Source organism: Topomyia yanbarensis, chromosome 3 (assembly GCF_030247195.1).
Source record: "Topomyia yanbarensis strain Yona2022 chromosome 3, ASM3024719v1, whole genome shotgun sequence".
Taxonomy (NCBI): domain Eukaryota; kingdom Metazoa; phylum Arthropoda; class Insecta; order Diptera; family Culicidae; genus Topomyia; species Topomyia yanbarensis.
The window spans coordinates 396,464,575-396,482,328 of record NC_080672.1 but is presented as its reverse complement, the minus strand read 5'-3'; the positions used below and the strand labels follow the sequence as shown (position 1 = coordinate 396,482,328).

At 43.2% G+C, this 17,754-nt stretch overlaps 1 protein-coding gene across 1 annotated transcript in view; it reads left to right on the top strand.

Moving 5' to 3' along the window:
* LOC131693084 (uncharacterized) overlaps positions 1–17,754 on the top strand; it is a 38,582-nt gene that overhangs the window by 9,216 nt on the left and 11,612 nt on the right. Inside the window, exons 2-3 of the mRNA XM_058980614.1 lie at positions 9,657–9,841; positions 9,910–10,359. Coding sequence (XP_058836597.1) covers positions 9,657–9,841; positions 9,910–10,359 — 635 coding nt within the window. The remainder of the gene's footprint in view (positions 1–9,656; positions 9,842–9,909; positions 10,360–17,754) is intronic.

The following is a 17,754-nucleotide window of genomic DNA, read 5'->3' as shown; positions in this document are numbered from 1 at the left end:
GGTGGGGCGTCTCGACGGTGACGAGGTTTAAGATAAATTGGTCCCCAAAAATCAATGCCGACGATTGAGAACGGTCTTGATGCGGTCACTCTCTGAGAAGGCAGCTCGGACATAAATTGTTCGACTAGCTTCGGTTTGGCTCGAAAGCATGTGATGCACGAGTGTATGGTTCGACGCAAGACACTACGACCCCCAAGTATCCAAAAACGAAGTCTAAGTGTATTGGTCAAAAGCTGCACAGCTGCATGTAGTAATCGCTGGTGATAGCATCGAACTAGTAGTTTCGTGAAGTGATGCGACCCTGGAAGCAGGATCTGGTGCTTTGAGTCGAACGGAACTGTAGCCCGACCCAAACGTCCGCCAATGCGCATAACATTGTCTGTCATGAGCATCGGATGAAACCAACGTAGGCGTGAACTCGAGCTGACCGTTTGCGTTTCTTGTAGTGATTTCCATTCCGACGGGAAGCTTTCTAATTGAACCAGACGGATAAGCAACAATTCTGCATCGCGAAGTTCAGCTGTTGTGAGACAAATCGAAATCACACGATTTTTTCCCTTATACCGAACATTATTTACGAAGCGTCGACAGTAGGCTGTAACTCGAAGCATATGTTGATAATCCGAAAACCTTGCAACAAATTCCTCGATGAACGAAGGTGTAGCAGGAGCAGCTACTAAGGCTGTCTTCCGTTCTTCCTTCAAAATTTCCGACCTATCTACCATTCCGAGTACTTGAACAGGCCAGGATTCCCTTTGTTGTATAAGCCACGGTGAACCCTGCCACCACAGTTTGCTCTCCAGCAAATCATTTGCAGGCAGCCCTCTGGATACGATGTCGGCTGGATTTTCTGACCCAGCAATATGATTCCATTCGCAGTTTTGAGTTGCATGCTGTATCTTCGAAACCCTGTTAGCAACAAAGGTAGTCCATGTAGATGGAGGGGATTTCAGCCAGCTCAATACGGTTGTTGAATCCACCCAAAAGTATGCCTTTGCTGAAACACGCAACGCCTTTGATACCTTCCCGTACAACTCTGCCGAAAGCAACGCCCCGCACAATTCAAGACGTGGTATTGACTGCTGTTTTAATGGCGCAACTTTAGATCGCGAAGTCAGAAGAGCTATCTTCACCTCGCCTACTGCATTTATTGATCGAACGTAGACGCATGAACCATACGCGTGCTCCGAAGCATCGGAGAAAAAATGGAGTTCAACTGCAATCGCCTTGGGGATCAAAATTATTCGTTCGATGCGGAGCTCACTCAACAAAGGTAGCTGAGAGTAATACGATGTCCACCTCTCCCTCATTGGTTCTGGTAATTCTCTGTCCCAGTCGATCGGTTTTCCATTTTCGCCCTTTAGACTCCACAGAGCCTGCATAAAGATTTTAGCTGTCACTACAACCGGACTCACTAGACCCAATGGGTCAAATAATTTTGCTATGCAGGAGAGTGCAGAGCGTTTGGTTACTGTCTTGGAAGGTTCAAAGCAGGGTGTTTCGATCCTATATTTCAGACGATCTGTATGCGGCTCCCAATGCAATCCTAGTGATTTGATGGTTTGATCCATACTGAACTCGATGGTCTGTTGCAGTGCTCGATCCTCTTCTGGTACATCCATTAGGGCAGCAGACGAGTTACTGGCCCATTTACGAAGCTTTAAACCTGCTGAGTCGAACATTGCTTCCATCTGAACACGCAGTTCAACTGCCTCCTCAACAGTCTTAGCACCTGAGAGAAAGTCATCCACATAAAAATCTTCGCTGGTGGCTTTGGCTGCAACGGGATAGTTTTGCTGCTCATCATTTGCTAGCTGTTGAAGAACGCGGGTGGCCAAGTACGGTGCTGAAGCGGTGCCGTACGTAACTGTCTTCAATTCATACATGCTAACTGGCTCAGATGGTGAAAATCGCCAAAATATTCTCTGCAACGGAGTGTCTTCGGGGTGCAGTCGAATTTGCCGAAACATTTTTGCGACATCAGCGATCAACATTATCGGATGTAGGCGAGATCGCATGACTATGGAGCGCAGGTCTTCTTGGATTATTGGACCTACCAGCATGACGTCATTTAACGAGAGGCCTGTTGCACTCTTGCAAGAACCGTCAAACACGACCCGAACCTTGGTAGTGCTGCTTTCTTCTCGAATGACGGGATGATGGGGAAGAAAGAAGGATGGCTGTATCTCAGCTTGAGCTTCACTGATTAGTTCCATATGACCGAGTTGTACATACTCCTCCATGAATCCTCGATACTCGTCGGCAAGCTTAACGTCTCGGCTCAATCGGCGCTCAATGAGACGAAATCTATGGAATGCGGTGATCTTGTTATCTCCCAAATTGCTTAAATTTTCTCTTTTTAATGGCAATCTAACACAATATCGACCGTCGGTATCACGGGTAACTGTATCGCGGAAATATTGCTCACAGAATGTTTCCTGCGGTGAATACGCTGGCGATGTATCATCTTCAATAGTCCAGAATCTTTCCATGGAACGATGTATATCTGACATGGTAGCGACGTTGCATGTCACAGGTGTATGATCGGTTGCTAATGCCGTCCTTCCAGAAACAACCCAGCCAAACACAGAATTAACGAGACATGGTAAAGAATCCCCCAAAGGAATTCGACCTGCCACTGTAAAAAGGTCGAAAAATACTTCTGCACCTAATACGACATCAATCGCAGCTGGTTCGTAAAAGGAAGGGTCCGCAAGCTGAATTCCTGTCGGTATGGCCCAAGAAGATGTGTTAATGGCAAGGGAAGGTAATTCGATTGTCACCCTTGGGAGGACAAACAGATCAACCACATCCGTATATGCCGTAATCCGAGACTTCAATGTCGAGCGAAATTTGAACCGTACTTGCGTTGACGATTGTTCTATGCCCGCAATTGGAAGATCTACCTTGTTGCGACGAACAGCCATTCGCTGACTGACTCTCTCGCTGGCAAAACAACATTCGCTTCCCGAATCCAGCAGCGCACGAACTGGGTGCTCATGCCCGTTGTCATCTATTAGAATAATAATAGCTGTTGCCAACAAAATCTTGCTCGTACCTTCACCATGCGCTTTGCAACTTGTTACCCCCGTGTGTGCAGCTGGTGTAGAAGAAACTGTGCCTTGGTTGGTAGGTAACGTTGTTGAATTTGAGTGTTCTAGTTGTAAAGGAATCGAAGCTGCTTGACTACTTCTCTCGGTTCTCTGGATTGTACATAGCTGGGTATGGTGACGACCACGGCATTTTCGACAGCTACTTTCCGAACTACAATCCTTCGCCATATGTCCTCTACGTAAGCAATTCCTACACAACTGGTTCCGACGCACAAATTGCTCTTTCTCGTGTGTGGCGTAGTTTGAAAATGTTTCGCATTGATAGAGGGAATGTGGACCTGAACACGCTATGCAGCCACTCGAGTTGCCTTGTACTGATCCATAATATCCAGAACGTTGCATGACTGGCTTTTTTACAGCTGACGGCTGTTGTTGTGTCTCTCCAGATTTATAGACTACCGTTTGCAAAACATTCACTCGGCGTTGAAGAAACTCGATCAACTGGCTGAACTTCGTAGTTTGATTCATCTCAGCATACTCCTCCCAATCTCTCCTTGTAACCGTATCCAAACGAGTGCTGAGTAAATGAATAAGCAATACGTCCCAGTGCTCGGTGCGCTCTCCAAGTTGCTTGCAAATTTTCACGTTAGCTTCAAATTTTTCGATGAGTGAATGTAACTCTGAAGCCGTTTCTCGCTTCATGCATGGGAAGTCGAATAGGGACTGCACGTAAGTGCGTTTTAGTCGACGAGGATTTGAAAAGTGGTCTTCAAGCATTTTCCACGCCACCGGGTATTGTTCATTGCAGATGGGAATTGTTTGTATCAATTTGAGCGCCTCGCCCGCCAGAGAGGAACGCAAATAGTAAAATTTTTGGATTGTAGATAAGTGCGCTGAGGAGTGAACGAGTGATAGGAAAAGGTCGTGGAAATTGAGCCATGTTTCGAAATCTCCACTAAATACAGGCAGCCGCACATCGGGCAATTTTATGTGGGGCATTTGCGAGGATGGCTCCTGAAGCCGACGCTGAGAGTCTTGAGAATCTGTGTTGGGTTTATTGTAAAGCAGCAGCTTACCCTTAACACGGTAGTATGCCTTCTCGAATTCTGTTCGTTCCTTCAGGTATGACTCCATAGTCTCCTCAGATTCCTCCATGCTCTCCAATTCGGCCTGTACCTCGTTGAATTCATTCCACAACGCCACAAAACTCTCTAAACGGACCGGAACCTCGATTGCATCTCGCTCTGATTGGAAGTTGTTGACGAAGGACGTAATGCATGTGAATGATGTTATTATACTGCGTTTTCGGTTTTTCAACCCACGCAGTTTCCGCTCTACCGCCGACATTGAAGAAAAGATCGCCTGCAAGCAAAAGACCGCGTAGACCGAAAGGGCGGGATAATGTGAAAGGAACCTCAATTACCTGATTGAGGCAAATTTAATGCCTTGAAAATATATCTGCTACTCCTCCCGAACTCGACCAGCACTGAATTGCCGGGATTAGTCAACAGTTGCAGGCTGCGTCGGCCTTGTTCAATATTGAAATTGTATGATGTCCCAAAAGAGCCGAAAATAATATACGTCCCCAGATATTGATTGCAGTTGTTGGTTATGTGTGAAATTCTCTCGGTGAATCAGCGATGATCAGCGCGCGATAATAGTATAGCCACATAAAAATTTGGACCCGGTAGAAAAATTAGGGTAAATTAAATTAATGGAACCGCACTCACCTTAGTGAGGCATTGTGAATGCCTTTTATTAAATTTTTAGCAGCATGCGGTTTCACCATGGCGCGTCCGCCATTCTGTTTTAATACGACGCGATGAAGCTTTTGTCCGGGTAGACGGATGATTCCTATCGACGTCTATCCGGCTCGAAGGACCATGTCGATAGCCGGGAAGAAATTCGGAAACTAATCCGATAGGCGGACCGACAGTTTCTCCGCGCCGTACCTGAACCTTTGCGAGTTTCTGTGGCTGGTTCAACCAAACCAATGAGGATGGGTGCTATCAACCCTTACAGGAAAGTGATCTCGATCGCTTGGAGAATTCAGCGATTAATTGCACGTCACGTTATTACGCACACAACACATTTTAATATCACATAAAAATTCTACTCTATTAAATAATATATATTAATTACTATAACATTAATTGCGCTTAAACTAGAGGAATAAAATGGGACGCGATGTCCCTTCGATCGTAGGTATGCATGCACTGTCGGTGGTGATCGTTGCCCAGCATCTCGAGAGGCACGTTTGATAACGCCTCGATTGTTTCTCGATAGCGGTGAGATACGGGTAGATTGTCGATAGGTGAGTGAAATTTTGGCTCACATTGGCGGCGTGTTGGTAGGGTAAGTTTGTAGAAGCGAACACCTCGTATTCGTGAAACTGTTTGTGTTTTCAAAAAAACAAGTTAGCACCAAAAATATGCAAGGCGTTACATTTTAATGTTTAGTTGGGTAACTGCGGTTGTTCCCTGGACATGTTTAGTTTTTGTTATGATTGATTAATTTGGGAATATTTGGGTACTGGATTATGTGAAGTATGTCAACTAAGAGAACCGACATTTAAACTGTGTTCGTGGCTTCAAGAGCTTTGGCGCGATTCACGTGACCGCGATATTTAATTCATGAGTTCACTGTCGGATTTTTCTGGCAGAGTAGGTCTCTTTTAGGACTTTAGTCCTGATTTTCTTAATTTGTTTTCACATCATCGTGATATTTTATTCAACATTCGTATCGGATTTTTCTAGCAAAGTAGTGTAATTTATGTTCATGATCTCTTTCACGATTTTCGAAAATTATATGCACGTTATCATCATAGTTTATTCCTAAGCTCACTTTCAAACTTGACACGTGGAGTAACGCGAGTAATGCGACTCATGTTCATGTTAAATTACTATTGGATTTTTTACTCGTGACATGACAATATGAACTGGATCATAATGTTGTTTTATGAACTTTATCACGAGCACGATTTGTGGTTTCATAATGTATGGTTGGTGCTCAGTGCAGCTTTTGTATTCCGTCTGGACATTAATCTTTTTTAAATAAAATACCATGTTCGAGGTCCTAATAGTTTTCTTATATTTGCTGCTCACATTAGTCGCTGGAAGCTAGACATAGCTATACGATATTTCATAAAAAAAATCCAAAATGTTTGAAATAGTTCACACGAAAACTTCATTACCATGAGTAGAGTTTCATGAAATAACAAAATGATAAGGGATAGCACTCAAGATCGATCGTTAATCATGTACGGAAGAGTGCACCACATCAAATTGCATCACGGAAAAAATGCTGTAGGAAATAATCCATTGGGTATTTTCTCTTTATAAATTTAGGTAGAAGTAATTTAGAGTGTATTGTTTACACTGTATTAATAGCGCCATTTTTTTACAAAAATTGAAAAATGGCATCACCAGAAAAGAAGCGTCGCAAATTGTTTTTGCGCAAACATCTGGAAAATCATCTATTTTCTCATCGGGACATCGGAAAACAACTCGAAACCATGCGGTCAACGATGAGTCGTGTGAGTAAACGTTACTACCAAACTCTGAGCATCGAACGGAAGGAGAAATGCGGCCAGAATGAATGTTCTCTTAGTGATCAGTATCACAAGCGTGTAGTGAAAGCGTTTAAGCGAAATCCCAATGCTTCGGTCAGGGATGTGGTCAAAAAGTTGAATCTGTCCAAGTCTTTCGGTCAGAGAGCCAAGGACCGGGAGGGGCTGCTAAAGTTAAAAACAGCAGGCTCCAAATCGTGACGAACAGTAAAATACGGTGGAAAAGTTACCGTACACCTAGATGCTGACGAAGCCTCATTGTCTCATCACGGATGATGAGACTTACTTCAAGGCGGACTTCCGGTAGCTTCCGCGGCTACTGTTTTTCATCGCCCAGCACATGTCTGATGTTCCGGCAGCAGAAACTTCCAAAGTTTGGCCAATAAGTACATGATTTGGCAAGCGATCTGCTCATGTGGCAAACGGAGTGTGGCGTTCGTGACTACAGTGGTTGTAAACGGGGAGATAGACCCCAAGAACTGCCTACAGAAGCTTCTGCTTCCTCTGTTGAAGCAACACGAGGGCCCTACGATCTTCTGTCCGGATCCGGATCATCACATCGTGTCACTATTGAAATGTTATCCTGGAGTGGTGCGAAGCCAACGGGGCACTTTGGACCCAATGACATGACCCCCCTCCCCAACAGAAGAAGCTGCTGTCAGATGTTGTATAGAACCTAATGAGTGGAGTTAAGCGTAAGGTGCGAGTGTGCAGTTATAGTATTGAAGCTGAATGACATAAATGTGCCAAAAACTTACTAATGGGTTATATTTTATTGTCTTAAAGTTTGAAAGGATCGGTGCACTAGGTAATTTTCTGCAGCGTTATTTCCGTGATTCGATTTGATGTAAAACAAACTTTAAGAATCATGAATGAGCTCACGAATCCACGAATAATATTTCATGAATTTGGGAACTATTCCAAGAGCACGAAGGGGCAGTCGCGAATATTACGCTTACCAGTTAACGAATACATGAATAATATTTTCCGATTTTATTAACTATTTCACGAGCACGAATGAGTGACTATTTTACTAGGGATCGTGAACTAGCTTACGAGTACATAGATATTATTTCATGATATTGTGAACTATTTCATTAGCACGAATGGTAAATTGTGACCACCTTTTCCTTTCCTTCCGCTCAGGAAAATGATGAGAAGTCACGGTAAAGCGCAAATCCTCGACCACTTATGGGGAACGTGCCATTTGAGCCAATATGTTCTGAGAACTGGTTTCTGATTTTCATGTCGGAAGAACCTACAAAAACAGATTTCTCTGCTTTATCTCCTGCTTTTTGGCTTTTAAAATTTTTTTCTATCAGATTAGTAAATCAATTCCTTTCATTTTTCGTATTTATTTAAGATAAACCTGCTTGCTTATCTTTCTTGTAGTTAGAAAAATAATAAAGTACGTGTGCGTCAAATTGCTATTACGCCTGTCATACAAAGTAAGGTTTTCTGTACAGTTAATGCTTATTTTGGGCCGCCCAAAATTATTTCATATTCTCGCCCCAAAAAATCGTGTTTCAGCTGCAGCCTTATTTTTTAAATTTTTTTGGTATTTTTCTTGTCTTCTGTAAAAATAAAATATTTGAATCAAATATTTTTCAAGACATTTTCTCGCTATTCGTCATTGAATGAATATACTATCAATCTCTGTAGCTTCAAAATAAATTTAAAAAAAAATGTGATTTTCTTAAGGAACAACTTACAACTTTCTGTGTATTTATTTGCCAAATTCTTCGCCATTACATGAATAGAAATTCCATTTTTCAAATCGTGCATTAGTTATATATTTACCAAGAAAGCGTACTCTCGCTTGACGATCCAACTGGAGCCGCTTAGGACGGTTAGATGATGGAGATCTAATCATCGCATGACAAAATTATTTTATTTCTGAACATTCTCTTCGAATTTTTGAATCTAAGGAACCTAATTAATAGTATTCCCGGTAGTGTGGCTAACCTAGCGTGTTTATAATATATTTGGGAATTCTTCGCCTGTCATCGACATTGAACAATAATAGTTTGTAAATACACACACACACTCGCGTATTCTTTTAAAGTGTATAAAATAACATTCAAATGTTTCGTGTAACTTCTAAATATGTAATGCAACTGTCAATTTGGTTGGCAAATGTTCTGCTCGATATGATAAATTTGTTATTTCAATGATAACCATACCTCACATCGCAGACTATCACAGAAAAAAATATTTTGTAATTTTAAGTTTATTTTCATGCACATATTTGGAGCATGAATAAAAATGTAATATTAAGTTCCACCAAAAATCCACACGACTTGTCGCGCTTTCTTCAACGAATTTTATTATAATTCTACACGTGGATTGAAAATTGCAGTTTCTTAAAACGGAAAACCAATGCACTTCAATGTATTTTTACACGCATATTGCTGTAAAATGAATGACATGTAATATTACACGAATGAAAGTGTAAAATTATATGCTTGTTGATGCTTCAATTGAGTGCATTGATTTTAACGTAATTTTCAATCAAAGTTTTGATTCAATCTTTGTATGTTTACATTCGTATTGATTTACATGTCGTTTAAATTTCATTATTTTTTGTGTGTAAAACGGACATCGCTGTGATGTCCTCCACAGAATCAACGATAGCGAATTCGAATTTGGTTTTCAAAATGGTATACATACTCTATTTCCCTACGTCAAACAGAGTAGCATTTTTTCGTTTCTGTTATTATCATGCCTAGGTACACACCGGTACATCACGTATGAATTCCGTACATGTAATTTGTTTTCAAATTTCGCGATGACGACGGAAAACATTTCAATCCGCGCTATCGCATTTCGGTTCGCGTGCACAGGAGTCACCTATCGACTGCTGTAGCGCAGCAAAGTGTAGGTCGAATCAAACGTTTCCATCCGCTCAGATGTCGGCAGTTCAATATAAACAAATAATTTTGCCCGATTTTATGTAAACTAATTTTGTTTTCCTCCTTTTTTTCTCTCCCTCTTTCTGTCCTTTCATGCCACCGTTGTCATCATCATCCGCATAGGGTTCAAGTCGAACAAGGAAGCCCTAAAGTCAATCTTCGAATCGCTCATCGTCACGACACGTGGCGTCATCCAGTCGGTCACGTACCGAATTTTGTGCTTTCTGTTCCTAACGCCGTTCACCCGGCTGGTGGACCAGACTCTGAGCAAACTATCCGGCCAGGATGGGAAATTTAGTACCGTGAGGGTATAATAAATTATCTCGGAAACCCCCGAATGATGCATTTCTCATTCCCAAAATATTCTACATTGCAGTTAATTCTCAAGCTGACACTGTCCACGATTGTATCTACTGATGAGGCCAAAGAAAAATGCGATAACGATGATTCCGACCGCCGACTGGTGGAGGTCCCAACGGCAACCCAATGTGTGGATACTGGAATCCAAACGGAAAACGAAATACCTGCTGATGAGACGCTGACCAATCCTGCAACCACGGAACAGTTCTTCGACTGCACGGATGATACTACACCGAGACCTACGATCGGAGAACTTCGTTGTCAGTTTCTGGAAAACTCACTTCCTCTTGCTTCCGGATCCTCGCGAAACCCGCCCGCCCTGAACCTGCTCGTGTATGGCTGTGTGGTGTGCTGCTTCGGCCAGTTATCAGTGCTTGCCTATTTGCTGAACGTGGCCGCCACGATTCCTCCCGGGCTGATATTTCTTATTTTGGCACTCAGCTACATCGGATACGTTATGATGAGGGTAAGTCAAAACAATGCAGCAGCAGCGTCGGGCAGGCAGGACTCTGCTCGCTGATAGTGAAGTTATTTGTTTGTCCACGGTATGGAAAGTGCCTGTTTTGAGTGATTAGGTGAGATTTGTTTTCGTAATAGAATGTTATACATAGATAGTAGGTGTTTGATTAGAACTATCAGCGAAGAAAGTAGATGATTTCGAAGATGACTATTCTTATCGGTTATCGATGGCTTTTAGCAATTGAACACCAAACTGTGATTGAATGACGCTCACTGATTGCAGTAAGGCTCAAGGGCGTGCAAACTTTTATTAAACCAGACTAACTGTTAAACTGTGCATATACCTGTAATACTCCGTTCGCGATTGGTATTATTTTGTCCCTTCAGTTATTCAATTTTGACACGGAGATACAGCTTGACTTAGGAACTCCTGTTACCACTTGCCTCTAATGACCTGGGATCAGGAATTCAGTGGATCGATTCTTGGTTTCGATACTTCAACTAACTGAATACTAGTGCGGTGTCTCCTCGGTTTTCTCACACTCCGGACACAATGGTGACGCGTGCCCGAATCGATGAAGATATTTCCTGAGGCAGCCGTGGCCCGACATGAGCTGTGTCAGGTGGAAGTTCATCTCTCCATGTTTTATATTGAACCACGTCGACAGGTTTGGGAGGAGCCTGTAGGTATACCTTCCTTTCTCCGTATTGTCCCATTCCCAGTGCCGTCTCGCCATCGATTCAATTCTTACCATCTTCCTCACGTTTCTGGTGTTTCTCCGATAGCAGCACTCGATGGCCTTCGTCAGGGTGATTCAGAAAGGGATCATTCCGGCGATAACGCATACTGCCTCCGACGATATTGTTCTGTACGGCCATCAGTCGGATCGTCCTGTTCAACTTTCCGCAGCTCAGCCTGGTCTTCACAGCCGCACCTAAGGTAGGAACCCATATCACAGTATCGATGACGAAACACTAGATAACAGACGTCTCGTGCTGTTTGGCTGATGTTTGGCATGTTCCTCCCTATTGCGTTTGTTTCCTTTGCCGACTTTCCGCAGGCGTAGTCGACGTGGTTGATGAAGCTCAAACCGGTAGTCGATTATCACTCGCAATTGCTCCAGTGCACGCTTCAATGCAATCACGTGCCCTCCGACGTCGATGTCTATCCGCTGCTGGCCAACAATACTTCCGTCTTGTAGTGAGCTATCTGTAGCTTGACCCCGTTCATCCAGTTCTCGATCGCGTCTTGTGTCTCCGTCACTGACACCCACACTCCTTCAAGCGTTCATCCACCACCGTTAGTGACATGTCGTCCGTGAAACCCACGATTTCCTGAGCAGCCGCACTGTCAAGGCTCCATTGTACATTCTGTTCCAAAGAGTTGGAACGACAATGTACTCTCGCTGTGACTCGCATTGACTTGTGCCCATCGTTCGTCTCGTACAGCAGCACTCTACTCTGGAAGTAGCTCTTTAGGATCTGGCATAGATAGTTAGGAACCCTCATTATGTGCAGCGCTGCGTCGATAGCGCCCCAGCTGGCGCTGTTAAATGCATTCTTCACGTGTATCATGACCACAGCGCAGTATCGATCTGCTCTTCGCTTCCATTTAAATGCCTTCTTCGCACTGTCGAGCAGTGTCCGAATTGCCTCCACTGTCGATCCTCTTTTGTGGAATCCGAACTGCATCTTGAACACTCCGCGCTCACCCTCCACACATTTCGTCAGCCTGTTAAGGATGATTCCTTTCAGGAGTTTATCGAGTGTATCCAGCAAACATATGAATTTCCCGGTGGCTTCCCTGGCTTTGGCATTCATACCAGCTTCTGTACCTTCCTCATTTCGAGGAAGTTGCTTTCATCTAGACACTTCAGCAACACCATTTTGAACATGCCCAGATGTGCCAGGATCGCAACTTTCAACGCCAGCTACCAAATTCCATCCGGACCATGGGCTTTCTTTGATTTCAGTCGCATAGACACTTCTGCGAGCTCGTCGTTAATCACATGACGATCGTCCATGTTTGTTCTTTCTTCTTCGTAGTACGGTATCGATGGCCAGGTAGTTAGATAGTGCTTCGGGAAGAGACCCTCAACGATTATCTTCAGCTTACCAGGACACATTTCAGCTGGTGCCGACGGACCCTACATCTTTCCCATCACGACTCGGTACCAGTCGCTTCAGGAATTAGTGTCTACTTCTAGGCACAGCTCCTTGTGGCTGATTTGCTAAGCTTGATCTCCCGTTTTAAAGCGGCCCTAGCTTCCCGAAACGCCGTCTTGCGCTTCTCTCTATCTGACTCCGCTACTGCTCTTTGAGCGCGCCTTCTGGCTCTGGGATAAGCAGCGCGTAGCGTACTGAACGTCTCATTCCACCAGCCGTTTACTGCGTGGCTCCAGTTTTCGCGGAATTGTTGCGTCACAGGTCTTAAAATCCTTCCTTAAAATCAGCCGCATCAACGTTTTCGTTCCCGCTGTCCAGCGCAAGTGTCACAACGAAGAGGTCTTTGTTGAAGGCTTCCTTCTTCTATTTGCGCTTACCGGGCATCCATCTCCGTGCTGTTACAGGATTCCGTTGGCCGATACGGTAACGAATCTCCTGATGGTCGTTATGGGTTTACTTCTCACATACTCTCCAGTTCATATTCGTCGTCAGCGAATGACTAAAGAATGTTACGTCGATGATAAACTCCCTACCTCGCTTACCGTCGTAATATCATCCAGATTTTTGCACATAATACCTTCTCCGGGTTTAAAGCTTTAATTTCTGTCTCTTCACCCAATGCTTTGGTCATAATCTCCTCCATAGTCGAGCTATTGATCGTGGGATCGTACTTCAACTTTCGTATTTTTGAGAACGTCTCGTTTTACCACGTTTTCACCCAGATTCCTCAGCTCCGAATCCTCTCTGACGCATTCTGATTTCCTCGTTCCGACCTTTAGCGGTACTCCAGCTTTCTCCATATGGAGTGCCACGCTTCCCTTCGGCAATGAGAGCGGCCACGCGCATCTGCTTTCGTTTCTTGCTGAAGTTCTTGCCCTCTTTATAGTCACGGAAATTGGCGTGTTCTGCACTCTAATCAGCTGCTCCTTCCCCTGCTTCGGTGGGGCTAAGAAGGCAGTAGCCTTAGCCCGGCGCCAGGACACGTTCAGGTACACCAGCCCTCAGCGTTGCCGTGTTATACTCCTTCACAGCGAACGCTAGTACCATTTCGACTCTGAGAACCATCTCCTTAAACGTTTCTCGCGTGCACGAACTTGTGGAGCTCAGTCGCCAAGCACTTCGTTGCTATAACTTTCGGCTTCTGTGGGGTTGTGCTCACTCCGATTTGCTCTGGCTATTGCTACTGCTTCTCCTCCTCCTTCTGCTTTTACTGAATAACTTCAGCTGCTGGTGCGGGTGATGATCTCGCCAAACTACCTCTGGCGAACGAAGTCGCCGCGTTTACTCGGTATGTGTGTGTTTCTTGTTTGTTCTTCATTTCATCGGGTCTTAACTTCGGGACTTGGATATAGTCCACTCGTTCTACGTAGTCGCCTCTTGTGATCCCATAGTGATCTATGTAAGCAGAGAGGTCATGCTAGGGCTAACACTATCTTTCATGAGGAGTAGTGTTGAGAGCCGGATCGGCGTGAAATGGGGCATGGTCCTTCCGAATCTTGCACCACCAACTATTTTAGCGGGAAGCAGGCTGTCGCACTGTTAGCCCACTCTTTACTTCAGGCCGGTGTCATCCAACCTTACTCAGGGAGTAGGACAGCACGCCTGTCAGCCCAAAGTTGCCGTCCAATTCGTGTCCTGTCCGTTGACGTTCACTGTGACCAGGGGGGTCGTTAAGCCTGTGAATTCCTATCCCCGCTGAACTCCTGTCCTGAACTCCTATTTCTGCTACCCCATATTAAAAGGTCGCCAAATGAAGGGCACAGCACCAAAAATTTCATACGTGAAACAACACCAGAACACTTTGAATATTCGAAAATAGAAATTGTATTTTTGGTGCTAAATTTTGACGTAGGACTACGTCTTTGTTTTCGATATGGGGGTGCACTCTGCAAATTCTACAAAAATGGTATGTAACGAAAAGTGGTCCAATTTTAAACGCATATAATTCAGCCATCTCACGATAAATTTTCAAATTTTTTGCACAAATCGCCCCGAAATACTTCTAAGAATAGATTCCAATAGATAAACCCAAAGATTTTTGATATCATAGCATTAAAAAATTAAATAATATACAACCTTGTCAAAATATCGCGCATTAACACACAGAAGATAGCGCTTCCCAAGCCCTGTACGACGGATTGGTATACCTAGCGCGCAACGCTTCTATGAGTGACGTCATCATCGACTATTTAAAGAACGGACTTGGCCAGACACGCTCAGTTCCCTGTTGAACGGCTGGCGAAGCAGATCACTGCGCTCTGTTTTTTACAACCAGTGTAGCTGAGCTGGAAGTCCGTTACACTGGCTGTGGAGGGACGCTGCCCTGTGTCGTCCAACAGGCGACCGCTCTAACTGCTTCCTAAATGCCGCTGTAATGTTGCCAGTAAATTTTTGGTTTAACTAGCACATGTATTTGCTATTTGCGCTTGAAATTAAGTAATGTAGTGGTAGTAATAAGCTTCCCATTTTGGTTTAAACGCAAGGACAGTTTTTAAAACAGGATTTGATTAATTAGTTTAGCTCATCTAAGCAATTTTATCAATTCTGTAATTTAAAAGGAATTTTACGGAACTTGGTGAATTTGGCCCCACTTGCAACTGATATAATCAACCTGCACAAAGTGTTGCATAACGCAGGGCTGTTTTTTGGAACAAAATTATGTGTTATCATTCAGCCCTTTGCTATGCAAAATCACGATATTATGACAGATGGGCTAAGCGTGGCCGTTCCTTTCAATCGGGAAAGGACGCGTAGAATTTTGGTGAAATGCGCTAATAGTGGTGGTACTAGTTGTCTCTTTCGTTCTACCCATCATCATCAGCGTTGACTCATTTTGCAATGTACGCTTGGGTTCAATGTTTGGCGTCAATGTGTTGGTAGGTAGGGGAACTGGCGGTAAAATGAACACGTTAAGCAAAGTCATTATTTTCTAACTAATAAGTGAATGAGATATTACAATCACCTTATGTTTCTTGTTAGACATGTTTTGTACATATCTGGTAAAATACTTCGTCATGAGTTCGGTTTGGTAAGCCGAAGACGACGGGTGCTTTTTCGACTAGCTCTGCGCTAGAGATGGTCGGGTTTCATTTTTTTCGAACCCGAACCCGACCCGAACCCGATAGCTTGAAAATTGAAAAACCCGAACCCGACCCGAGCCCGAAAATTTTAAAATAAGAAAACCCGGACCCGACCCGTACCCGAGAATGAAAATTTTGTAAAACCCGAACCCGACCCGACCCCAAGAATTTTAAAATTTGAAAACCCGAACCCGACCCCAACCCGAATTTTTTTAATTTGAGAAACCCGATCCGAAACAAACTTGCTAATATGGAGAATCTGCCAGAGATCTCGAAGCTTTTTAATTTTAGACACCCTAGGCTCATCCTAGAATAGTAGAATCATTCGAATCTGAAGTAGCACCATACGCGTTGAGTTATATCTTCCTATGGCGAAACGAATTACTGGCGAGTAAAATCCACATTTTTATTTGCTATTATTGAACGTCGAATATGTAATGTTATGAGAAACTTACAAATTGTCGATATATTAAACGAAATGTAGAATAAATCGGTCGCAAACTCAATGATTTCAATATATGGGAATTGTTAAATCGTCCCGGGGCTCGGGCTACAACGTCCTTTTTAGTCAATGGTACAGTTTATTTTAACTGCAAGCATTCATATTATCATAAATCAATTTGATTATTATTAAACTTCTATTAAAGCAGGTAAAACCTATTTGTTGCATTTGACCAACTTAACAGTGCCCGCTTAAAGTTTGTTTGGGGTACAAATGTACCCCACAAAACCATTTACGTTAATGTTTTGTCATGTTTGCATTATTTTATCTTTTTTTAAAAGCAAAACATCGATACACAGTAAACCAAAAACTTGTGAAAAATTGTATGTTTTAGAATAAAACTATCCAATTTAATTAAAAATTTAATAAAAATTAGGCATATTAGAGCGATTTTAGTTTTTGGCTACGAATGTATCCTAAAAAACCGTTTACTTAGAGAAAAAGTCACCAAACCGTTGTAGGGTTAATGGACAATTATTATTCAATATGTAGCAAAAAGTACTACCATTAACTGCACTCGCAACACCCACTGTTTGATTTCGGATCAATAAATTTGTTTTTATTGTTTCTACTTTCCGTAGATTTCTACTCGCTTTGCTTTGGACACTATTTGCTGTACGCTTTAGCTGAGTTTTACGCGTTTACTCTGACCGCGGCCTACGTATCGGTTTTAAAATACCCGTCGAAATTAATATTTTAAAACAGAAAGTTGAACCAATATTTTCCGATAAATTCCTGTTGATTTGATTTATTACTAATTATCATTAAAAATAAATCGCAAAGAGATTTTAGATGTGAGACACGTATTGTTGAATGCTCTCTCATGAATGTTCTTTTAAAACATAAAATAATTCAGTCAGTTTGCGAATCTGAGGAGACAGAATTTTATACAAGAATGAAAAAATACTATATTTGAGCACCAGAAAATACGACGAATTCTAGCGATTTAAAGGTGCTACCATTTGGTACAGTTATATGTGTCTTCCATTCGTATCACGAAGTATAAAAAAAGGCTGGGTTTTGTGTATAGACAGCGTAAGCAATGGTTGGGTTGTTTTGTTCAAAACCCGAACCCGACCCGACCCCGACAATTTCTAATTTGAAAAACCCGAACCCGACCCGAGCCCGAAAGTTAAAAATTTTAAAAACCCGGACCCGACCCGAGCCCGAGAATTTCAAATTTCAAAACCCGGAACCCGACCCGAACCCGGTAAGCTTAAATTTATTGAACCCGAACCCGACCCGAAACCCGTCGGGTTCGAGTCGGGTCCGGGTTTCGGGTCTAAAAACCCGAACCCGACCATCTCTACTCTGCGCGTGCGGTTTTTCTTGTTCGGTCGAATCGGATGGCATAGTGCTACATACATTAACTGCCACCGAAGTTTTTATAGTGATTTGAATTCGAATAAAGTGGTCTTGTGAAAGAACGCGAGGAGTTTAGGCAAAGTGTGTGCATCGACTGTTTTCGGTCATACGATGACTGAATGCAAAACAACTTAAGCAAAAGTTGTGCGTTGCATTAGAGCTACTCGCGGAAGCAGAAAGTATACGGCAGGCCTATCAGTAATTGAGTACTGTACTGGTTTCATTTTCGGGTGAGTTCGTTTCATGACTGTGTGCGTGTTTTCGTTCGCACTTATATAAAGTGTCCCGT